At 47.4% G+C, this 25742-nt stretch overlaps 1 protein-coding gene across 5 annotated transcripts in view; it reads left to right on the top strand.

The window, feature by feature from the left end:
- Nucleotides 1-25742, top strand: part of FAM178B (family with sequence similarity 178 member B) — a 184660-nt gene that overhangs the window by 94815 nt on the left and 64103 nt on the right. For 3 of the 5 annotated variants that reach the window (XM_053401559.1, XM_053401558.1, XM_053401557.1), the window contains one exon: nt 16822-16897. The exons of the other annotated variants lie outside the window; for them this stretch is intronic. In XM_053401559.1, the coding sequence (XP_053257534.1) occupies nt 16822-16897 (76 nt within the window). The remainder of the gene's footprint in view (nt 1-16821; nt 16898-25742) is intronic. 5 annotated transcript variants of the gene reach the window in all.

Genomic DNA, 25742 nt, shown 5'->3' with positions numbered 1-25742 from the left:
TCAGCCCAGCTATGCTGAGACTTCTAGGCCTTTTGGATAATGCCATAAACTGCATTATCATTGCCAGTGCATAATAGAAAGTTGAAAATATAGCAGGGGGCGTAGAGGCCCTCAGCTGACGACTTCTAGGCAAGAGACCTGCCCCCTAGCCCCAGTCAGGAGTATCCCCAGTTCACATCTCTTGATGCTTGAAATATGGCAACCCTGGTATAATCCTCCCTCCTGGCAGGTCTTACAGTCCCCAGAACAGCAGTGGGAAAGATGGGCTGTAGAAAGCATCTAAACATCTTTGAGGCCAGTCTTGTCAGTTTATTCATGTTTCTTAGAAAATGAGGTGCCGAAACTCACCCTGAACACAGCCCTCCTTTCTTAGAATGGAAAAGGTGACCACCCTCTGAGAGGGGCCAGAACGAGTTCTGGTGGCAAAAAAGGCCTGCATTTTGTATTAATTTAAAAATTATTTACTTAATAATGTGTGTTATCCACCCCCTTCATTGTTACAAATGATTCCAGTATGGAGTAAATAACAGATGGTGAAAATGCAGCCCCTTAGATTAAAACACAAAACATCTATTCACAGTATCAGCAGCCACTAAAACAGGCAAGTTGCACTAGGCTCCAGCATAAACACCCTGCATATTGTGGAGCAAAGAAACGTCCCTTTCAGCTAGCGGGGAAAAGCTCATCTAAGTCGACGCCAGCTGTAACTCAGAGGGAGAGAGATCTGGGGGGGGGGGCACCACTGAGAAGGTTGTATGGAATTCACTGTCACAAGATTTGGGGGGGGGGGCATTAGCTTAGATGACCTCAAAATATGTGGCACAATGGGTCAGTGCACCTGGCTGCTAACCAGAAGGTTGGTGGTTCTAGCCCACCCAAGGACAGTTGTAGGCAGGATTCCTTCATTGCAGGGGGTTGGACTAGATGACCCTCAAGGTCCCTCCCAACTCCACAATTTTCTTTATTCTATGAGCGAGACAAATTTGATAGAGGACAGATCTGTCAGTGGATAAGCCATGGTAGGTCACTAAATGGAACCTCAAAGGAAGAGTAGTTGCTGGCCCTACTTGGCCCCTGCAGCCTTCTCCTGCATGGGACCTTCCAGATGTTTTGGACTGCCCGTTGCCACCAGCCCCAGCCAGCATGGCCAACAATCAGATAGCATCCTCTAACAACACCTGAAGGGCACCCCAAGGATTAAGGCCTTCTGGGAAACGATATATAATGAAATTAAGAAGGTGCTTAAGTGTACCTTTTACAAAAAACCAGAGGCTTTTCTCCTGGGCATGGTAGGCCAATTGGTGTCAAAGAAAGATAGGACGTTTTTTATGTATGCTACAACAGCAGCAAGAGCTCTACTAGCAAAGTATTGGAAGACACAAGAACTACCCACACTGGAAGAGTGGCAGACGAAGGTGATCGACTACATGGGACTAGCAGAGATGACGAGCAGAATCCGTGATCAAGGGAAAGAGACGGTGGAGGAAGACTGGAAGAAATTTAAACTTTATCTTAAAAATTCTTGTAAAATTATTGAGTGTTAAAATGCCATGGGTAAAGCATAGCAGATTTGCAGCGATAAATGATTGGACAAGAGGAAAGAAAAGGGTTAAAGAAAGGAATTAATAAGTAATTCAGACCAGGGGTTGCTGAAAAAAAGTTCAAAACAGGGATGCAGAAAAGGGAGGCATGGGGAAGTCGTTGAAATTGGGTACACGAAAAAATTTATGAAATTATACATGTTTATATGTTTGTTTGTCAGTGTTTGTTGTTTGTATTGTCTTATATTATATGTTGAAAAACCAATAAAAATTTTATTTAAAAAAAAAAAACACCTGAAGGGCACCAGTCTGTGGAAGGCTCAATTGCTGGGACTGATCCACCAAGGCTCTTCTTACTTTATCTACTTTACTAAATTCATACCTTGCATTTGCACCACATGAAACCCAAGGGGGCTGTCTTGTGGTTCACAGATGGTCACCCATCCAGGTAGACCTGCTTAGCTTCAGCAAGGTGGTGGCCTTGGTTGCCTTTAAACCAAAAATAGGTTCTTACGCTCATCCTGCTGTTGTGTAGTCCTAGGATTATTGCACCATGCTCTTTTCTCTGACTGTGTTGATTACCCAAAGTCAGGAGCAAGAGCTAGAAAGATGAAGCTGATATGGAGCTTGACAGGGAGCCAGTGAACGGACGCTCATGGAATGTGTTTATAGTGATGGGAAGATGAGTTTAGCAGAAACATCCACAGTCAGCAGGCAGGGGCATCCTGGTGGGAGGAAAAGAGGACAAGAATGAGAATGGCCTTTGATGCAAACTCAACTAAGTACAGCTCAGCAACAGAGCCAGTGCCCTTCCTGCAGGACCAAGAAGACCTACTCAGCTATGCTCATTTGGTACCTCTGAGCAAGTCACTCTCTTTGTGCTTCCATTAGATAAATGTAACCCACTCCACTGACTTGTTGGGATGATGAATGAGGTATGGAGCGATTCAAGACAGGTTAGGCTATGAATCTTAAGTCCCATCTGATCGATTAGATACTGGACTACTCTCTTCCATTTATTTCCTGGTGCTTGGCCAAACAGTAATGCACATATAGGCCAAACCTCTTAGTAGGAAGTGGGCCTCCCTAAAGAGGCATTGGCAGTCGTACTGGAGGTATTAACAGTTGCTTCATGGGGAACGAGATCCTTCTCGGTTTCTTGGGTACCTTGACTGAGTCTGTCTAACCTTTGGCATTCGTTGAGGGGACCTCTGTGGCCTTTGGGCATCATAAGCCTAGAACAGGGCCAGAAAGATCCAAAGGTGACTGATAGGGAGGTGTAGCTCTTCAGACTCAGGCTCTGGGCAGGGGTTGGTGGATCTTTTATATGGTCTGGAGCTAATCTTGTAAGGGGTGTGAGGTCCTGTACAGCAGAGCATGAGAAACTGTTGCTGGACTCCTTCAGCCCTGATCATTGGCTGTGCCGGCTGAACCTGATGGGAATTCTAGTCCAATAACACTTGGAGGGCCACCCACAGGTTCTCCATTCCTGATGTGTACAGGCTGTGAGGTCAGACAGACGAAAGATATACAGATCGTGCTGATATGCCTGGTTTTAATTTTCTTTAAAAACAAATTCAAAGTGATTAATGTTATCAATACAGTATAAAAGTTTTTTGTTGATATTGTGAACCACCCTATGCTCTTTGGATGAAGGGTGTAATAATAATAATAATAATAATAATAATAATAATAATAATAATAATAGTACCCCGCCCATCTTGCTGGATTTCTCCAGCCACTCTGGGCAGCTTACAGCACATATAAAAACATAGTAAAACATGCAAAATTTAGTAGTAGTAATAATAATAATAATCCGCAGCAGCGGCTCCCATTAATTTCAGTGAGTCTTGTGCAGGAGGACTTGACGGCTCGCTCCATGTTGGCTCCATTGGACTTTCTCCCTACTTCACCTGGTGCCCAAACTTCAGGCAGGACTGAGCTTCAGTCTGGGCCCGGAAATGGCACCACCATGGAGGGAATGAGATGTCCCATTTATTTCCCACTGAGTTACTTCCTTTAGCAGAAGCCTTAGTAACTCTGTTGGGTTGTGATATATACTCTGCGTCCACCATAAATCCCAGAAAGTCCACCTGAGGCACTCCTAGTAGACATTTTTCCCGCTTCACCTTGAGACCCGCCGTCTGGAAACGGTGCAGAACGGTGCGGAGGCGGTCCTCAAACTCCTCTGGTGTGGGCCCGGCAATCAACACATCATCGAAGAAGGGGGTGACGCCAGGAATCCCTTTAAGGAGAGAGTCCATTAGATTCTGGAATATGCCTGTGCCACGCTGACACCGAATTGCAGCCGCTTTACCCTGAACGCTCCTCTGTGTGTCACAATCGTCTGTGCCTCTGCTGTGGCCTCATCTACTGGCAGCTGTTGATATGCTTGGGCCAAGTCCAGCTTGCCAAAAAATTTCGACCCAGCCAGGGTGGCAAGGACATGGCTGACCACTGGCACTGGGTATGCGTGGGCCGTGAGGGCCTTGTTTATGGTACATTTGTAGTCTGCGCAGATGCGGACCGAACCATTAGGCTTGACGGGTGTGACGATTGGGGTTTCCCAGGGGGTATTAGGCACCGGCTCCAGCACTCCTTGCTCCATGAGTCGGTCCAATTCCTCGTCTATACAGGGTTTCAGGGCGAATGGGACCCGGCGGGCCTTGAGCCTGACCGGTCATACTGCGGGGTCAAGCCGTAGAGCAATGGGGGGGCCCGTATACTGTCCCAATTTCCCATCGAAAACCCCCGGAAATTCCTTGCGTATGGCGTCCACGTCCACTTGTAAGCTCGTGTGGTTCACCCCGGTGACGGCTAGCCCCAGTGGTCCAAACCATGCCTATCCCAGTAAGCTAATGTAGGGGCCCTTGACCACAAGCAAGTCCAGTTGCCGCGTCCACCCTCGATATTGCACCCTGAAGGTCCCCACCCCCATTGTGGGGACCTTACGTTTCTGGAAGTCCTGGAGGGTGAATGGGGCCGGCCTGAGTTTGGGACCCCCAGTAGGACACAGTTTCCTTAAGGTCCTTGCCGAGATTATGGATAGAGTTGAACCCGTGTCAAGCTCCATGCAGCATGGGGCCCCCTCTATCTGTACCTCTACATAAATTTTCTCTACGTTGGGGTGGGGCAACTGGTATACCTGGAAGTCCGTGAGCTCCGTCGAGTTGCCTTGGTACATTGGGCCCCGGGACCTGGGGCTCTTGGATTGGTCATCTGATGCCTGGCGTCGGGTGGGCCGAGCCCGACAGACCCGGGCAATGTGTCCCAATTTTCTGTACTGCCTGCACTCTGCATTGCGGAAACGGCAGGTCCTCCTCTTGTGACTTTCTCCACAGCTTGCACAGTTCCCTCCTTCTCGTCGAGGCAGCTGTGGTATGTGGGCTGCTTGAGTGCGCTGCTGTACTCGGTGCACCTCCTCCCTTTCGGATCCTGAGTCGTTGGTGAGGTCCTCGTGGTGGACCCTTGGTTGGGACGGCTGGCTCGGCCTTGCCTCTTGCGTCGACCTCTCGGCAGCTTCCGTTGCCAGGGCCTCCTCCAGAGCGACCTGGAACGTTAGGTTCTTCTTAGCGTAGAGGCGTCGTTGCAGCTTCTCATCCTTCAGGCCACCGACGAGGTGGTCACGAAGCATGTTCTCCAGCTCTGAGAAGTTGCAGAACCGGGCGGCTTGGCGGAGAGAGGTCACAAACCCAGTTATGGTTTCCCCAGGGGCTTGCCGCTTTGCGTAGAAGGCATTTCGACGAGCCACCACTGAGGGCTGTGGTGAAAAGTGCCCCTTCAGCTGTTCCATTATTGTTTTGTATGGAACAGTAGCGACGTCTTCAGGCGCAAGGAGAGCCCGGGCGATTTCAAACGTCTCCTCTCCGCAGACGCTGAAGAATATTGCCCTCTTCTTGGCGTCTTCTTCATCGGTGACCCCTTTGGCTTCTAGGAGGAAGGTGAAACGGGAGGCGTATGCTTCCCAGTCTCCAGTTGCTGGGTTGAACAGCGAGAAGCTGCTGTCGGTTGCCATTCTGAGTTCTTTGTGTCCCAGAGCTGAAGCCTGGATACACGGTGCGAGGCAGCGGTGCGGCAGGTGGCGGTACTGCGGTGCTGTGTGTGGCAGTCAGCTCAGCGCGGTCCCACCTTCGTCGCCAGTGAAATATACTCAGAGTTGCAAAGTGATTTCATGCTCTTTATTCAGCTCATAGTGGTGAGGAGGAATGAATGAAAGTTCCCTCAAGGTATCTGCTTTATATACATTATTTACACAATGGGCTGCACATGATTGGCTAATTCCGGAATTCTACTGTAAGCCAATCAGGTTGTGGATTCACTTCTATCTGGAGCATGATTGGGTGGTTCCTGCCAACCAATCATACTGCTGCATTGTTCTAGGACCAATCAGACTGCTGCATTCTGAATCCTATTGTTCTAGGACCAATCAGACTGCTGCCTTTTGGATCCTATTGTTCTAGGACCAATCAGACTGCTGCAGTTTGGATCCTATTCAACACAGTACATAACAGGTTGCATCCTTCTGACCTTAAGGAGAGCAAAGCTCAAGCTATATGCTTATGGGGAAACAGTGGCATGAGTACCACCAACCTGAGTTTTCCAGAAGAAAATGTGATTTGGCGTGATTGTGTGTGATTTTTCTGCTTACTTGGCTGCTATTCATAACAGTGGGGAAACAAGGAAGCACTCGTGCAATGGTGTTGTGTGTTTTTTTTTTCTACTGTGCATTACCAGTCAGACGCAGATTGGTGGTGCCCATTAGCTGCTGTTTGGGCTTCAGGTTTTGTATCTGAGCTGTTTCTCTTTGGAGAGACCTTCAGAGAGATTCCTTCAGAGAAAATCTTTTCTTTTCTTTTACTTCTCCTAAGGAGGCACACTGGTACACTTTGACACATTCTGATGAGGACCAGTTCCCTCTGCCAAAGTTGTCTCCCACAACCTTTCTCCACACGGAACATCTCCCAAGCTCTAGGAAAACTCCCACAACTTCTCCACCTAGATAACAGACACAGCCACCTAAATCTTTTGCCTTTCTGCTGGAAAGCATTTCTTTAGCCTTGCCCTCAGTTGCCCCTCATTCCTCGCCAGGCACTCGCACACGCATGCACACACCCCCCCTTCCAATAATTCCTCTGCCTGGGCCTCATGCCCTTATAAATCTCTGCAGCAGAGTTCTCCAGCCTGCTATTAGGCACGTGCCTGGCCAATTTCCCTCCCCGCCTCAGCTGCCCCTTGTGTTACATTCACCTCATTTTGCTGACGGAGTGCTTTCCAGCAAAGTCCTTAAAAGCAGCTGTTCAGAGATGAAGCCCAATGCCGCTGCTTCAGCTGACGGTTGTCATGCAATGACGATGCTTTGCATTGCCCTGTGTAGAGCAATTTCCACATCTAAGGAGTCCTTCCTTATTGTGCTTGACAGCGGGTGTGGAGTGCATTCAGCTTTTCTGTACGGCAGCACTCCCCACCCCCTGCCTCGCCTTCCAAGCCAGAACAAAAGTGACATGGAGTTTGACAGCTGCGGATGAACGCATTAGACAGACTGCTGGCATGATCAGCATGTATGTGTGCATGCAGGCACATCTCTCTATATCCACCCCCACCCACCCATGCATGAACACCTCTATGTGGTTAGTTTACCTGATGTCCTGGTCCAGTCCCCGAGATAACTCTGTGGGAATTTGTTTATTGAGTTCTGGATAAGCCACAATAGTGGGATGAGCATGTGTCTTTTGTATTCACCCTGCTGAGGCACAGTGGCGGTGGCTGCACAACAATATGATTACACCCAGACCAGTCACTTCCTAATGCTTGGCAGAGCAATAGCAGCATCCCAAGCACAAGGTGGTGCCCAGGAGCTAAGACTGCCTCTGTCATCCAGCAGCAAAACGGGGGTGAGGGATTGAAATAATAGCCTGAAATCACCTGTTTTGCCGCACTGGACCTTGCACCCAGCATAAGTGGAACAAAAATGTCCTGCGAGTGCGAATGGTCTTTTCACCCCGCCCCACTCCTCCTTAAGCCATGTCTCTTTAGCCTCCCTGCCCCCCTGCCCTGGGAAGGCCTCTTTGGGCGCTTCCAGGCAGCCTGTTTATGGAAAGTTCATCCTGACTTGTTTGCAGGAAGATTAGACAATGAATGAGCATCCATTCTGATTTGTATGTTGGGAGGTTAGAGGATGCTGCCTCAAAGCAAGTGTTATTATCCTACACTTTCCACCTGCCTTGCCCCATAATAATAATAATAATAATATTTATTTATTTATTCATACATACATACATACATACATACATACCCCGCCCTCTGGCTGGGTTTCCCCAGCCACTCTGGGCAGCTCCCAACCAAATATTAAAACACAATGCAGCATTAAACATTAAAAACTTCCTGAAACAGGGCTGCCTTCAGCTGTCTTTTAAAAGTAGGATAGTTGCTTATTTCTTTGATATCTGACAGGAGGGCATTCCACAGGGCGGGCGCCACTACCGAGAAGGCCCTCTGCCTGGTTCCCTGTAACTTCGCTTCTTGCAGTGAGGGAACTGCCAGAAGGCCCTCGGCGCTGGACCTCAGTGTCCAGGCTGAAGAATGGGGGTGGAGACACTCCTTCAGGTATACTGGGCCAAAGCCGTTTAGGGCTTTAAAGGTCAGCACCAACACTTTGAATTGTGCTCGGAAACGTACTGGGAGCCAATGCAGATCTCTCAGGACCAGTGTTATATGGTCTTGGCAGCCACTCCCAGTCACCAATCTAGCTGTGGTATTCTGGATTAATTGCAGTTTTCGAGTCACCTTCAAAGGTAGCCCCACGTAGAGCGCGTTGCAGTAGTCCAAGCAGGAGGTAACTAGAACATGCACCACTCTGGCAAGACAGTCTGTTGGCAGGTAGCCTGCGTACTAGATGGAGCTGGTAGACAGCTGCCCTGGACACAGAATGGACCTGCGCCTCCATGGACAGCTGTGAGTCCAAAATGACTCCCAGGCTGCGCTCCTGTTCCTTCAGGGGCACAGTTACCCCATTCAGGACCAGGGAGTCCCCCAAACCAGCCTGCCCCCTGTCCCCCCAAAATAGTACTTCTGTCTTGTCAGGATACAACTTCAATCCATTAGCCGCCATCCATCCTCCAACCGCCTCCAGACACTCACACAGGACCTTCACCGCCTTCACTGGTTCTGATTTAAAAGAGAGGTAGAGCTGGGCATCATCCACATATTGATGAACACCCAGCCCAAACCCCCTGATGATCTCTCCCAGAGGCTTCATATAGATGTTAAAAAGCATGGGGGAAAGGACAGAACCCTGAGGCACCCCACAAGTGAGGGCCCAGGGGTCTGAACACTCATCCCCCCCCCCACTTTCTGAACACGGCCCAGGAGGAAGGAGCGGAACCACTGTTCTTCTCCTTATTCTCCTTATAACACTTATTGAAAAAGAAGTCCAATCTTTTGGGGGAGCTTTTTTGTTTTTGTTTGGCTCAATACCTTCCAATCAACTGTAATTGAATTTGCCAGTATGTAATTGCATCCCACCAGAAAATAGTGACAGTTTGAAAGCACCTTATATGAAGAAAGCAGACAGGAAATAATACAAGTGTAACCTGCATCCAAGTTCTCTTTCCTCCCTCTCCCCCCAGCACTCAGCTTTCCATGCCCACAGAGCCTCTTTCATCCTAATTGGGCTGTATGGCGCGTATTCCCCTCCCGAGGGTCCTGTCCCTGGAACAACAGTGGTACTTCTGTAAACCTTAGGGCTTCCCCAAGTCCACTGATACCTCCCTCTGGTGCAACAGCACTCACAAAATTAAGGTTGCTATTAATATGTGTGATAACACTATTATTGGGGTAACTGGCTCAATTACCTATTGTTCTTTAGATAGAATCATAGAATTGTTGAAGAGACCCCAAGGCTCATCTAGCCCAACCCCCTGCAATGCAGGAATCTTTTGCCCAACATGGGGGCTCAAACTCACAACCCTGAGATTGAAAGTCTCAGACTCTACCAACTGAGCTGAATGACAAGGTCTTCGAAGCCCTTTCTTACACTAAGTGTGCAGCGTTTGCTTAGTGGATCTGGTTAGAGAGTAGACTACACCTGCTGCAGTCTCACACATATAGATGCTTGTAGGTAAAAATAATAATAAGGTTGTTTGTTGTAGGAGATGCATAACTTGGATGGAAAAGGTTTCTAGTTCTAGTCTAAGTAGTCTAGAGAAGAACAAGGCAGCCATGAGGATAGTTAAAGATGACCTCCCATATTGAGGTCCGAGAGAGAAGTGTGAGGAAGAGGAGGAAGCTGTATACTCCCTAAGATGTATCAGTCCATAGACAACAAAAATAATGAGAGAGAGAGAGAGAGAGAGAGAGAGAGAGAGGGAGGGAGGGAGGGAGGGAGGGAAGTCTACATAGAGATAAAGGTACAGGGATAGTCTGGTAATTAGGAGGTTCCTTACTCGGTCAGTGTAAACTCTTCTCCTGCAAACTTCCAACAAGAATAAAGAGAACTACTTCTGAGCATGTACCAAGTGTTTTCCTTCTCCACACTGAGTAAGGAGCAGGGCTTCCCATATAAACCTGAGTACCAAAGATTCTCAGGAAGTTATTTCCATATTGTGCAGCTTTTTGGTGCTCTCACACAGGAGACATACTCAATCCCTAACAGGGCTGGCTCTACCATTAGACAGAGAGAGGTGGCTGCCTCAGGTGGTAAGGGCTGAGGGGGAGGCAGTGAAGTGTTAGAAGACAGAGTTGCAGGGGGGATGTTGTGGATAGTAGGAGAGAATATATTGATTAAATATTATCCTTCTTCACTCACACTAGTGAGCTAGTAGCAGAGCACATTCCCTTGCACATTGCTGGAAGTCAGTTGATAGATTCATTGGAATCGTATAAGTTGAGCAATCCAGTCTGGCTTGTCCAGATTGGATTGTTCCTGGTAAATTTCCTATTTAGTTCCCTCTTAAAAACAGTAATGACACGACAGTCTTCTTTTAAAAGTAATGATCATTACTTACATTCAGTTCACAGTATAGTCCTGAAGGCAGGGATTATCTTGTAGTTACAGTTGCAGAGAAAAGTGTGGGTTCATCCTCTGTGAGGGATGAGCCCATGTGCTGCTGGCTGAGAGCCAGCAGACAGCAAAAGGCAAAATGGAGAGAAGGGATCGAGAGAGAGAGAGAGAGATGGCTGCATGACTGGCCCTTTTGTAGGGTCTGCCAGGGTCACACCCATCTACCTGGTCACACACAGGGGGAGGACGCTCCAGACCAGGTGTGACAGTTAGTCCTTCTGGCTGGAGCAACATTCCCCTGTGTGTCCACTCTGGGCAAACAGGAAATGTTGTATTTGACTGCTTGAGTGATGTTACATCCCACAGTGTGTGCTATGCAGCCTTACTATAGCAGAGTTGTCCAGTGTGACCTCTGAGCTAGTCCTTTATATTATTCAGTTTCCCCATCTGATATTTGGAAATGGCTTACCTTTTATCAGCAGGTAAGGTGGGAAGACAGAAAAAAACAGTGTGTTTAATTCTAATGTGGTTCAAGAGGTTTGCAGTGCAATCCTGACTTCAGTGGGACTTACTCCCAGGTACATACATATATACATCATTTAATTTGTAGGCCACCTTTCCATAGTTCAAGCCATGCTCAAGGCAGCTTAAAACATGGGAAAATACATAATTACAAGATAGCAAAAGAAGTTATAAACAATAAATAAAACATCAAAAAATACACTACCAAATTGCACAATTTCCACATATATCATAAGATCCAAAATAAAGATACAAAAGATTAATATCAATAATAAAAACAAGTCCTCCACCACCACCCAAGGCTAGGGGTCTATTGAATTGCAGCCTTAAAGTCTCTTGCTGGCAGACCTTAGAAGTGGGGAGTGTCTTCACTGTGCAGCTAGTGCCCAATAGACTTTGCAGCCATTTCTCTCCTAATCTAACTAATGAAGTAATCATGACTTGAGTGCTGGCAGGGATCCAGGCTGTGTGAATTGCTGAGCTGAGTTGCATGGCTTTGTCTGAAGTGAGCAGCTACCTGGCTCCCTCCAGGGCTGCGGATTCTTCAGGTATCCCTCTTCCTGGTGAATGGTTTTGTGGGTGACCGTATCAGCATGCCAGTTGGCAGACTCAACAACTTTGGAATAAAACAACAACAAAAAAACAGGTCAACTTTTGTGTCTGGATTTTCACTTTTTGAAATATGGCAACCTTAATTTATTATGTTACTATTGTTTATTAAATTTGTATACCCATAGATCTCAGAGCGGTTCACAACACAAAAGTACAACACAAAAAAACAAAACAAAACACATAATAAAAATAAGAACAGAAACAAATCCATGATCTCTCCTTCTACGACATTAAAAGGGCATGTATTCTAGAGAAGAGCATTCTGAGCTTTCCCAACAGAGATATAGACATGGTCTCTATGAGCCAGATTAATGCTGGATAAAAGCCATAATTTTCAGACAATATAATCCAAATTCTGCATGGAGAAAAAAATGGATTCTGTAACCTGTAAATTGAATAATTTATAAATTGTATAATTTATAAATTTATGTATTGTATAAATTGTAAATTGTATAATTTATAAATTGCATAATTTACTGTGCAATGCACATTACTTTGCCCCATTTAATCTAGTTGGAAGGAGCAAAGGGCTGCACAGGAGAAGCTCTACCATGAACTCCAGGAAACTGCAAACGCTTTGGCAGTGCAAGAGGAAGTTGCAGCATGTCTTTCCCTAGAGCTTTTCAAGACAAGGTTGGACACGAATCTGTCATGGCTGCTTTATGTCCAGGAAATCCTGTCTCGGGGAGAAGGAGCTTAGCCGAGATGGTTCCCCAGGTTCCTTCCAACTCTTAAAGTTTTTTATGGTTCAGCAAAAGTCAAAGAGCTCAGCAAAAGTCTTGCGGGCCTAAAAAGAAGGCTTCCTCGTGCCGCTGCTTAAGAGCACCAGATCTTTATGCTACTGTTGTGGGCAGACTAAGCTAGTGGTGAACTCTGTGGGAACACCTCCCTTCTCTTGTGGCAGCGAGCTGTTTAAGGAAGGCTCCCCAGATTAGCAGGAGCAGCAGTCCAAGTCGATGAAACTCCTATTCCACTGAAGTCCTGGATATTCTCGTTGGCTGGCCAGTCTTATGTTCCAGATGTGGGTCTTGGCCCCAGAGGATAGCGAGGCTCTGGCTAACTTGAGAAGCAGAAGCTCATCCACATTTCCATTTGTGCTGCGATTTCTAGGCACAGGTCTGTGATTCAGAGGCCTGGGTCTGGGCAGTTTTGTGTGTGTGCCCGCCCCAACAATTTCCCCAGGAAAACATGCTGTTTACCACTGAATTGGAACAAATGTCAATTGAGTTGTCCATACTCCTTAAGGACCACCTGCTCCCATGCCAACCTGCCCAAATCTTTAGCTAAGCTGTTTCTTCAGGTGCCCCAGATACTGGGGGAAAGGCAGGTGGCAACCAACACCTTCCCCATAGAAGTATACCTGGTCCCCATCTTGTGGTCACTTTGGGTGCTTCCAGAATGTCACCATTTTTAGGTGGGATTCAGTTACTGGCAAATGCAGGTCGTGCAATTCAGGTTTATTTGGAGCTCTTGCACAACAGACCTGCCCCCCCCCCCGAAACTCACCCCCAGCCTTTTTGCAATAAGGAATGTGATGGGGAAAGGCACTGGAAAGTGTGAGATAACATTTGCTTAATGCAACATCATCTATCTTCCCCGGAAACAAATAAGAATGAATGCTCGGTAAATAGCTGTCACCTCTGCTCAACCTTTGTGCAAACACATCAGGATGAATACTTAATAAACAGGTTGTCTGAAAGTGACCTTAGGCACCAGGTTAAGGTGTGGTTGTTCTTTCAGGCATTTTAAACAATTTTATACTATGTTAAGTGCTGGTGTGTTTAATGTGTGTTCCACTCTGCTTTAATGTTCTGTTGTATTTCTATATTTGCTATTTTGCTATTGTTGTTTTAAAGTCTTAAACTATATTGTAAACTTCTCTGGGATAATTTTTTCTGAAGGTTGGTGTACAAATATTCTAAAGAAATTTTAAAAATTAGGACTCTGCACATGTAATCCTCTTTGTGCATATTAAAAAAGAATCTGGAATTTGTGTGAAATCTCCATGCCGTGTGTATACATAGCCAAGAAGCTGCCTGTAGGAGGAATCCTGTAGGAAGTGAAGCAGCACTAAGTTGCAGAGTTTCACATGGTGCTAGTAATATTTACACATCACACAAAAGGAACACACCCTCAGCAGAAGAAAACAAAAGGGCTTCTCTTTCAGCAGCAAGGAACACCACAGAAGGACAAAACCCACAATGAATTCTCAGCGGTTTATTCAGGAATTAAGCACTGTTATGTATTCATTCCACTCAAAATGTGCCAACCTGGTGCCCTTCCACAGATGTTTTGCCCTGCATCTGCCACCAGCCTCTGCCAATGCTCCCATGCTCCAGCCCCCATACGGCTGACTGGGGCTGAGGGGAACTGTAATTCAGAACTTGGAGGCGGGGGCAGCAGGCTGGTGAAGGCTCCTCTTCTTCATTTAAACACTTCTTCATTTAAAGCAGGGATTCCCAAATGGTATGCAAATAGAGGGGCTGAAGGGTACCTTGAAACATCATGGATGAAGACATCATTTTGTAGAGCAGCGGGTTCAGTTTCAAAGTGGCTCAGCTCCGTTCAGTTCAGGCAGAACACCTTTTTCCATCATCAGGGTCAAACTGCCAGGGAGGGGGAAATAATACTGCAAATTGTCAGTAAAAGCCAGCTGTGGCTGGTGCTGCTTATGATGCTTGCAATCTGCCCTCATTCCCAAACTCCCAGGACAGCTTTGCATATATAAAAGGAAAAGTTTCTCTTTTTTCCTATGAAGAAGCTGAAGGGTGGGTCTATAAACAGATATCATTCATGTGACATTTTAAAGGCAGGCAGCTTGCTCATGAATTGGGGAAAGACAGAGCCGGTGGCTGAATCAGGGCTCAGTTTGCTGCCATGTAGTCCCATTGCGGCAACTGCGAGCCCGAGAAGAAGCCAGGCTCACACAAGGACTCCTGTAAAGGCTCTGTTTGTATTAGGCCTTCTTTCACCCTAAGCCACCATATTGGGTGCAACCACCACTTTATTTGGCAGGGGTGGGGGGGCCCTTTTTGTGACCAAGGGCCACATTCCCTCTTGGGCCGCCTTCTGGGGGCCAAATGCCAGTGGAAGTTTGGGCCAAGGACCAAGGTCGGAGGAGCAGCCTTTCTGTAAATGAGCTCGTTTCTGCACATGCTCACACGTCCCTCTCTAGCCTCTGTCCAAACAAGCAAACAAGCAAGAGGCATTGTCAGAGTTCATGGACACATTTTAGCCAGGCAAAAACACGCGAGGAGGGTGGGAAGCAGGGCTGGGGAGAAGGGTGTGGGCCTTGGCACAGTCCCAAGGGGCAGCAAGCTCTGGAGATTCTGCAGCGCTGAATCCCTGGAGGCGGATGCGTGAGCTCATCCCTGCTCACCAGTGCTATGGCCTTCTGGGGTCTGGTGCAGACGGAGGGGAGCATTAACCCCCCTCCTGCCGTAACGCCATTCCCAATCTCCCATGACTGCTTTTACATCTTGCCTGGCTTGGCCCTTAGGGATCCCCGGCTGCCAGCCTTGTTGCCAGTGATGTCACCGTCAGCGAAAGAGCAGCGTGCCAGTTTGCGTTGTCAGAATGCATATAGCTGATTTAATTTACTTGCTGCTGCTTGGCGTTTGAATGTAGCCAAGGTGGCTTATTATGACTTGAAGTGAGGGTCAGGAGTTTCAGCTTAATGCTGGGGATGATAAGAGTGGCCTGTTGGCACAGAAGCTTTTGGTTTGCATGGTGGTGCCAGAGTTCTGCAGTGGCCCTTGTGCAAGGAAGTAATGCAGTGCAAGAGAGGAATCCAGTGCAGTGTTGCACTAGCAGAGAATCATTGTGCAGCAAAGATGCCAGCAACCTGCTCAGGCATTCCTTTGGGCAACAACATCCCACCAGTAGAGTAACTATCCCACTAAGCAACTTTAACTTAGTGCTGCACTGGACACAATCCAATTTTTAGGTGCCAGGAGAAAACGTTCCTCTTCAACCAGGCCTTGGGCTGATTAATATTCTACAGCCTTTTAAATGAGTCTGTGGGAAGGGTGTGCGTGTTGTTGTTGTGCTGTTTTACTTATTTTTATCCTGTGAACTGCCCTGAGATCTTATGATGAAGGGTGGTATATAAATCTAATAAAATAATAATAATACAACCCAGAATACGGAAAGAGGATACAACTGTAGTGCTAACATAATAAGAGGACAGTCTAAATTTAATTAGTAAAAAGAAAATCATCCAAAAGAATGCTCACAGAGTGGCTAGCAAATTACATAAAGTGGGAGGCAGCGAGGGATAGAGCTCTGCCAATGCTTTAGCAAGAGGTTTGTGGTTCACTCCTAACCAACACCTTTGCGTGGTGCTGGTGGGATCTGTCCAAGATGGCTTCATTGCCTGAGAGAAGGGAAACCCCAAAGGCCACTCACTAATATGGGGCACAATCCACCCAGTGGTTCTCCTGGCACAAATCTCATGGAGTGAATGAAACCTGTGATGGGAGACTGAGGTCCCTCCAGACCAGTGGGGTTTTTGTGGGTGTATTCTGCAGCATGTCACAGATTCAGTAATAGTGCATGAGTTGTGAATTTATACTGGACCACCCACACATCCTCCCTCTTCAATCTTTGCTCTGTGATGCTTCCCCAGTGTTACTATACTGTCCAGAAGGGAACTCTTGTGCTATAGCACAGCAAAAGCAGAGCGAATCCTGTCCCCACCTGAATATTTGTGGTTATGAAAATTTACAGGATTCTAGCAGGAGGTTACGGGGCAGGTGCCAAACCTTAGCAGACTCGAACAATTCTCAAAAAGTGGGGTTGCATATGACTGCCCCAGTCTCCAGGAATGCCCCATGAAAAGGATATCTGGAGGGGCCCTGAGAGCCTTGAAGAGAGAGAAAAAGAATGGGGATCCTTAGGACTGATCCAAAGGGCACTTTGGCACCTGAGGCATACTATCCAAATGCTCCTGCCTGCCCTTGTTGGGATGTTTTTTTGTTTTGTTTTTTTAAAGTAATAATTCCATTTAAAAACAGAAACTTTGCTGCCCTTTGGCAACATCACGAATCTGCCAGCCTCTTGGCAGAGCTGGTGCATGGCATGCTGAAGGAAAGGAAGGCTTCTTGGCATGGGACTGGAGAGGCTGATGCTTTCTCGTCTTTCCTCTAGACAACTGCGCAGGAACCTGAGTCTCTGTTTCATTACAAAGCTGCTGGGAAAGATGCAGACAGCAGTGAGCAATGAGGTTAGTGTGGGAAAACGTGGGAAGAGGGTGAACTGGTTCCAGGTCTGATGATGCTTTCCTGGGATCCTTGCAAGATAGAATCATAGAATCAAAGGATCACAGAATTTTAGAGTTGGAAGGGAGACCAAGGGCCATCTAGCCCAACCTGCAACGCAGGGATCTCAGCTCATCCATGGCAGGTGGGCATCCAATCTTGGCCTAAGTCCACCACTTCCCAAGGGAGACCATCCCACTGTCAAACAGCTCTTCCCGTCAGACGGTTCTTCTTGAGGTTTAGTCGGAATCGCCTTTCTTGTATAGCAGGAGCTCCCTTGGAATACTGGCTATGGGTTTTTCTGGGAGCATGGCTGGCAGGGATATTGCATTGTGTTTGTGGATGCTGAAACATTTGTGTAGACCAGCAGTTGTCAAAGTTTTGCCTGTGAAAGAGGCCTTTCTATGTCTGTGTGACTGTCAGTGAGTTGTTGCATGCCTTTCTCCAAGCTCATATACACATTTGGGGTGCAGACAGAGTGCCAGCCAGGCTTACAGGGCCCCAAGAAGTCCCAAGTGTGACTTAGAATGCATTCAGAACTCCCCAGCAGGCTGAGCACTGTAGATGTGCACGTCTGAGCATGTCTACCCAGAAGGGGAAGCAAAGCAGGTGTGACACAGGGCAGCCTGGCCCTGGCACAGAAGGAGAGCCACGTTGTGCCCTGCAAACTCCTTGTCAGCAGAAAGAACCTTTGCAGGTCAGAATTCTGACACACATTACGGCACGAAAGGACAAGTCATTTTATCTTGAGGAATACATTCCGGGGGGGGGGGGGAATCTGCCAGGGAACCACAGGCTGGGGCCAGAAGTGGGCAGGACACCCCTTTTCTCCCTCCCTCGTTCTCTGCTTTCTCTTCCCCTTCTCTCTATTACAGCCTGTGTTCTCCCTGCCCCTGCCCCTCTGCCACCGACTTCTCTCTCCCTCTCACTTCTCCCATTTCTCTTTCTTTTCTTTCTTCTCGCCCCTCCCTGCATTTAGTCTAGAATCAGCCCTCAGGCTCACGTTGCCCACCCCGGAATTAGAAAGGTGCGTCTAGCCCCTTCAGAACCTTCCAAGGTGGTGCACCCTTTAAGACATCTAGAAACCATTGTTTCCTCCAGCAACTTTTCTGCCCTCATCTGGGTTCCATCTCTGTGCGCCCCCCCCCAGGGCAAAGGAGGGGAGGAGAAAGGGAGGAGGTGCACACCGTGGTTTTGGCACACCCAGCCATGTGTGACTGGGTTCCAATCCTTCCTGGCTTTGATTTCTCAACTTTGAACGCAATGCCAGAAAATTAATATAGCTGCTTGCGTCTGGGACTGATAAAGGCTGATGGGATCCCTGCGGAGGAAAGCGACACGAGAGCAAGGCCGCCTGCTCTTAGCATCCTTTCCAGCAGCATGTGCCCTGCTGTCAGTATCTCCTGCACATTGCACTCTCGTGTAGACAGGAGCATGTATATCTGTCATACATGAGGGGCCAGATAGTCTGGTAGAATGTTTTCGGTGTCAGAGTTTTGATGAATGCATATTTATTTATTTATTTATTTATTTATAAAAGTATTTATATACCTACCCTGACAAAAGGATATCAAGGCCACTGGAAAAAGCCCGTGGGTCTTATGCGCCAGTGCCATAGGTGCACTGCTGGGAATCCTGCTGCCCCCGAACTTATTTTCTCCTCCCTCCATATGCCTCCTGGTTAGCAACCAAGGATGGAGGCAGTAATCAGAAGGACGGGGTTTGGGGCCCAGCCAGGATGCCTGTTGCTGAAGCATTCATAAGGGACCAAGAGGGTCATCTGGTCCAACCCTTTGCAATGCAGGAATCTTTTTGACCAACGGGGGGAGGGGCGCTCAGACCCACGACCCTGAGGTTAAGAGTCTCATGCTCGACTGACTGAGACATTTTGGCTGCTTTAAAGCACCTTCCCCACCCCGGTGCTCTTTCTCCTGCTGTTTTGAACTACGGCTACCTTCAGCCCCAGCCAGCAGAGCCAACGTTCAGGAAGGATGGAAGCCAGTACTTCCACATTGGCTGCCCTGCTTTACAGGAGGCTCTGCACCTCAAAGAGCTTTCGGTCGACGTTTTGGCAGGAGGTGCTGGTAGCAAAGCAAGAGAGAGAGAGAAGGGAAGTCACATCCACAAAGGCAGTTGCACATTCTGCTGTGTCTTTGCCTTTCACCTGCTCATGCCAGGTCCTTGCAGCACTCCATCGCTCTTGCTTCCCTTCCTTCTGTGTCTTCCAGCCGAACTCTCCCTACTCAGTTTGAAGAAGGCTTGCCGGTTTCCCAGAGGCACCTGGTTCGCCCCTGTGAGGACAGGAGGCTGAACTAGGTGGGCCCTCTTTAGCCTAATCCAGCAGGCTTTTCTTACGCTCTTATGATCTTAAGCAAGCTGAAACATTTTTAAAAAAATCTGTAACTCTATTTGAATGATGCAAACTGATGAAGACTTGGCAGGATCACATAATGAAGATAAACTTTTTTCTCCTTATGAGCAATACATCAGCCCTTTCCCACACATTTCTGTATATTAGGGGTAGGCAACTGGAGGTCTAGCAACTCAATCTGGAACCCAGGGCTTCCCATCTGCTCCCCAGGAGGACCCCAAGAACCCCCACAATGTATCTGAGATGCTAGACAAATGACTCTTCAATCCCCCCCCCCAGGCAGTGAACAGCAGTTCCCTCTCTCAGAGCCCTTGAGCTGCCCTTGCATTATGGACAAGAGTAAAAGGTGAGGTGCCTAAAATTGGGGGGGGGGGGTTGCGTGCTACCAAGGCCTCTCTTGCTGTGCACCAGGGGCAAAACTAGGCTTTATTTCACTAGGGTCAAAGACCCAGTTTGGCCTCCCATGTGCATTTGCGTACACACACACACACACACACACACACACACAACAAACAAACACACACGCTAGGAGCCTCAATGGTACTCCTTTGGAGGCTTTGCCCGGGGCAAAAAACCTGGCTATCCCCCCTGTAGCCCCCTGCTGTGCACCAACTTTTACCAACATTGGTGCTCCGCATATGTTTTGGACGACATCGGCCCCAGGTTGGTAAAAGTTTTGTGCGCAATGGAGAGGAGAGAGTTAAGGAGTCCTTTGCATGCAGCTTGGGTTGCAAGGGAATGACTTGACAGACAAAGCCAGCTCTGGCTTTGCTTCCTTCAAAATCAACCCCCCAGCCCCATTTTAAAAAATTAGTTGACGTCCAGAGCTGTATACTTTGTTTTCTGCTCCAGCAATTGAATGTAATTTCGAAATTGCCAACTTGGCTTATTCCAAAGCCCATCACAGCAGAAACTCCTTTGGCTTCTGCGCTTTTGCGCCGAGAAAGGCGTGCAGGTGGGCGGCTTATTTTTGTATATTTAGCTCTATATATGTTTTGTGATTCATCCCAGCAAGTAAGCTATTGTTTAAATATTCTCCAAGGCTTCTTTTTAAGGAAGAAGAATAAGCAATCAGCAGGCACAATGGGGAGCGATGGGAATGGACGTGAGCGGAGAGAAGATCTGACAGATTGCTTTCCCTCTCCTCCCCCCACCGCCCCCTCCCCTCCAGTGCTCCGTGGAAATGAAATTTCTGCTGATTTGTTAACATTCAAACCCACAACGAGGTTATGCAGAGTTAGAAGCACTTGGGAGGCAGGGAAAGAGTGCACAAGGAGGAATCGCTTTTACAAGGGCAAGTCTGCACAGGAGCTTGGCAGGGGCAGTGGGTCCCCAGAAGTGCCGACTCAGCCCATCTGATCTGCGCAAGGCGTGCTGCCTCAGGGCTCGGCCAGGGGAGCAGGCAGCTGAGCCAGCCTGGAAACAAAGCTGCACTCAGGCCTTAGGCAGCAAGCAGGCGGTTCTAACCTGTTGGCCAGGCAAGAGCCGCTTTACACCTGGCCTGCCCAGTCCAGTCTGGAGGCCTTATATATGCCGGCCAATCACAAGCACAGATGTGTGTCACATTACCGTTCTTTGAAGAAGGACTTTGTGGCTTGAGCACACCCAGTCCTTGAAAGGACCACCGGGTTCCCAACTCAAGCCTTAGAATTTTGGACTTTATCAGGGATTAGCAGTGGAATTGCCAAAGTTTCTGAGAAGCTGGATCAGTTTTGTGACTCTGCTTAAGCCACCTTTTCCAGTTTCCACCATTTCAAGCTTCTTGCCAATTATTTGTTTAAATGCACAGTCTGACCTGGACCTATGATGTTATTGTGCATTCTTCCTTCCTGGAGCCTTGAGAAATTCAGGGTGGCCTTTACAAGGCCAGCTTGAAGAAGGATCAGTACTGACTTATGGTATACTGAGTCAGCAGGCGTTGTGGAGGTGCAGAAACAAGCACACTTTTTATAGGCAGCTAAAAAAATGTACTCATCAGCATGGCTGGATTATGGGCTGAGCAGAGGAAATAATTGCAACCAACCCCCACTTAATATCTGGATGCCTTGTATTCTTCATCCTTGTCCTGAACAAGCAGCAAAGGTTTAGGTCTGATGATGACAGTAATGAGATACGTCTGGGTTGCTAAAAAGACGGATTAGGTTGCAGGGGAAGAAATAGTAGTGGTGATAGTGATGATAGGGGATTCCCTACTGAGGGGAACAGAAGCAGTGATCTGTGGGCCTGACAAGATGTCTCAGGAAGTGTGCTGTCTCCCCGGGGCTAAGATCCAAGATGTAACTGAACGACTGCAAGGAATCATAAAACCCACTGACAAATACCCCTTCCTCTTGGTTCATGTGGGAACCAATGACACTGCAAGCAATAGCCTCCAGAAGATCAAAAGAGATTACGAGGCTCTGGGCAGGAAATTGAAGCAATTAAATGCACAAATTGTCATCTCATCTGTCCTCCCAGTTGAACGACGTGGCCCAGGGAGAGAGGGAAAAATAGTGGAAGTGAACAACTGGCTTCGCAAATGGTGTAAACAGAAACGGTTTGGATTCTTAGATCACGGACTGCAGTTTCTTGAAGATGGACTTCTGGCAAGCGATGGGCTGCACCTCACAACGGTTGGGAGGAATGTTTTTGCCAAAAATCTCAGAAACCTCATCAGGAGGGCTTTAAACTGACTAATGTGGGGGAGGGAGACAGTGCTCCTGAAGGTAGGAGTCTATCAATTGATGAAGATGATCATCCAAATGTCATAGACCGAATGGAGCAAACAGCACGCAGATCTAGTGGTGGGAGGAAAAAATCCTTAAATAAGAGACATGGGGGAATGATTAATGGACTTCAATGTCTGTACACTAATGCGCAAAGCATGGGAAATAAACAAGATGAGCTTGAGCTCTTGGTACAGCAAACTAAATATGACATAATAGGCATCACCAGAAACAGGCAAGGCTGGGCAATGGGCTCCGTGGGGTGGTGAACATGAGGGAGTCTTCCCAGACCCACTTAAAGAAACAGTTATTAAATCACTTTTTAAAAAACCATCTTTGGACCCAGGACACTAAGGCCAGTTATCGCCCAGTCTCAAATCTTCCATTCCTGGGCAAGGTGATTGAGTGGGTGCTGACTACTTGAACCCCGTTTGTTGGGGGAGACCTAGGTTTTTTTGGGGGGGAGTTATTTGTCCTGTCTTCACGCTTCTTATAATGGAGGACCGCTGTAGCCACCCCCAACGACACGTTCTCAAGATGGAGGGTGATGGAACAGCTGCAGTCGCCTGCGGTTCCTGCGCAATGTTTGCCATCTTGCCAAAGGTTGCAGGCAGCTTTACCTGCAGCAATTGTATGTTGATTGCCCTCTTAGAAGACAAAATCCAGCAACTGGAGGAACGTGTAGCTACGCTCCAAAGAATTAGAGAGCTGGAGCTCTTCTTGGAAGCAACAGAGCACACCGTCTCCACCAAGGAAGAGACAGGGGACTCCCCTGAGAAGGAGGCTAGTTCACCAACACAGGAGCCAGATATATGGAGAAACGTGACTCAAAGAAGTAGGAGGCCCAGGGTTCGCTCTGATTGTTTAGAAATACACAATCGCTTTGAGGTCCTCTCCCCTAGCATGGAAGACGAAGAGCAGACTCCATTTGAGGATCTCTCCCTCATTACAGTCGATCAGGTATATGAAGATGAGCAGCAAAGTCAGTCCTCAGGGAATGTGCAGGCGACCTTGGAACGGACAGCTCACGGAAGAACCCCGACCAAACCTAAGAGGAGGCGTGTAGTGGTGATAGGGGATTCCCTACTGAGGGGAACAGAAGCAGTGATCTGTGGGCCTGACAAGATGTCTCGGGAAGTGTGCTGTCTCCCCGGGGCTAAGATCCAAGATGTAACTGAACAACTGCAAGGAATCATAAAACCCACTGACAAATACCCCTTTCTTGACTTTAAGAAAGCCGACTTCATAAAACTTAGGGAAGTGCTGGGTGAGATCCCATGGACAGTAATACTAAAAGGAAAGGGAGTTCATGATGGCTGGGAGTTTGTTAAGAGGGAGATAGTAAAAGCACAACTTCAGGCAATACCAATGAGACGGAAACATGGAAGGTGCCTAAAGAAGCCAGGGTGGCTATCTAAAGAACTTTTAACTGAGTTAAGATTAAAAAAGGATGTGTACAAAAAATGGAAAAGGGGGGAAACCACCAAAGAGGAATTCAAACAAATAGCCAGCATGTGTAGACACAAAGTCAGAAAAGCTAAAGCACAGAATGAACTCAGGCTTGCTAGAGAGGTTAAAAGCAACAAAAAAGGCTTTTATGGGTATGTTCGTAGCAAAAGGAAGAACAAAGAAACAGTGGGGTCACTCAGAGGAGAAGATGGTGAAATGCAAACAGGGGACACAGAAAGGGCTGAACTCCTCAATGCCTTCTTTGCCTCAGTCTTCTCCAATAAAGAAAACAATGCCCGACCTGAAGAATTTGGAGCAAATGATTCAGCAGAGGAAACACAGCCCAGAATAACTAAGGAGATAGTACAAGAATACTTGGCTAGTCTAGATGTATTCAAGTCTCCAGGGCCAGATGAACTGCATCCAAGAGTATTAAAAGAACTGGCAGATGTGATTTCAGAACCACTGGCAGTCATCTTTGAGAATTCCTGGAGAACAGGCGAAGTCCCGGCAGACTGGAGGAGGGCAAATGTTGTCCCTATTTTCAAAAAGGGGAAAAGAGAGGACCCAAATAATTACCGCCCAGTCAGTCTGACATCAATACCAGGGAAGATTCTGGAGCAGATCATTAAGCAAACAGTCTGTGAGCACCTAGAAAGGAATGCTGTGATCACCAATAGTCAGCATGGATTTCTGAAAAATAAGTCATGTCAGACTAACCTGATCTCGTTTTTTGACAGAATTAGAAGCCTGGTAGATGAAGGGAACGCAGTGGATGTAGCCTACCTTGATTTCAGCAAAGCATTTGACAAGGTGCCCCATGATATTCTTGTAAAGAAGCTGGTAAAATGCGGTCTTGACTATGCTACCACTCAGTGGATTTGTAACTGGCTGACTGACCGAACCCAAAGGGTGCTCATCAATGGTTCCTCTTCATCCTGGAGAAGAGTGACTAGTGGGGTGCCACAGGGTTCTGTCTTGGGCCCGGTCTTATTCAACATCTTTATCAACGACTTGGATGATGGACTCAAGGGCATCCTGATCAAATTTGCAGATGACACCAAACAGAGGACAGGATCACACTTCAAAACGACCTTGACAGATTAGAGAACTGGGCCAAAACAAACGATGAATTTTAACAGGGAGAAATGTAAAGTATTGCACTTGGGCAAAAAAAATGAGAGGCACAAATACAAGATGGGTGACACCTGGCTTGAGAGCAGTACATGTGAAAAGGATCTAGGAGTCTTGGTTGACCACAAACTTGACATGAGCCAACAGTGTGACGCAGCAGCTAAAAAAGCCAATGCAATTCTGGGCTGCATCAATAGGAGTATAGTATCTAGATCAAGGGAAGTAATAGTGCCACTGTATTCTGCTCTGGTCAGACCTCACCTGGAGTACTGTGTCCAGTTCTGGGCACCACAGTTCAAGAAGGACACTGACAAACTGGAACGTGTCAAGGCCTGGAAACGATGCCTTATGAGGAATGGCTAAGGGAGCTGGGCATGTTTAGCCTGGAGAAGAGGAGGTTAAGGGGTGTTATGATAGCCATGTTCAAATATATAAAAGGATGTCACATAGAGAAGGGAGAAAGGTTGTTTTCTGCTGCTCCAGAGAAGCGGACACGGAGCAATGGATCCAAACTACAAGAAAGAATATTCCACCTAAACATTAGGAAGAACTTCCTGACAGTAAGAGCTGTTCGACAGCGGAATTTGCTGCCAAGGAGTGTGGTGGAGTCTCCTCCTTTGGAGGTCTTTAAGCAGAGGCTTGACAACCATATGTCAGGAGTGCTCTGATGGTGTTTCCTGCTTGGCAGGGGGTTGGACTCAATGGCCCTTGTGGTCTCTTCCAACTCTATGATTCTATGATTCTATGATTCTAGTATATATCACCCATGTGGGCTAATTAATAAAAGAATGTGCTGGGTGCCTACATCCAGAAATGTGGGGCAGTCAAACTCCAGTAACAAAGCCAGAGTCCCAGCAGCAAAGTTATAAACCACAAAAGCAAGCAACAGTATAGCCTTCTTGCAATGAACCCTTCTTGCAATGAACAGATCACACCATTAGCAAGTTTAAATGCATTACTTACAAAGTCCAAAGATTAATGTGTTATTCCATGCAGCAGCAATAAGAACACAGGTAGAAAAAAAATGTTTTACAAAACACAGAAAAATACTTCTCGGCACACAGTCTGGGCTTGAAGCGCAGTGTTGTCTTGGTCAACTTTAGAATGAACAAAGAACCTTTACTTCCATCTTCACCAAAGGTGAAGGGGGAA

The sequence above is a fragment of the Podarcis raffonei genome, chromosome 8, assembly GCF_027172205.1.
Source record: "Podarcis raffonei isolate rPodRaf1 chromosome 8, rPodRaf1.pri, whole genome shotgun sequence".
NCBI classification, from domain to species: domain Eukaryota; kingdom Metazoa; phylum Chordata; class Lepidosauria; order Squamata; family Lacertidae; genus Podarcis; species Podarcis raffonei.
The sequence above is the reverse complement of the archived record's forward strand: the minus strand, read 5'-3'. Positions and strand labels throughout refer to the sequence as shown.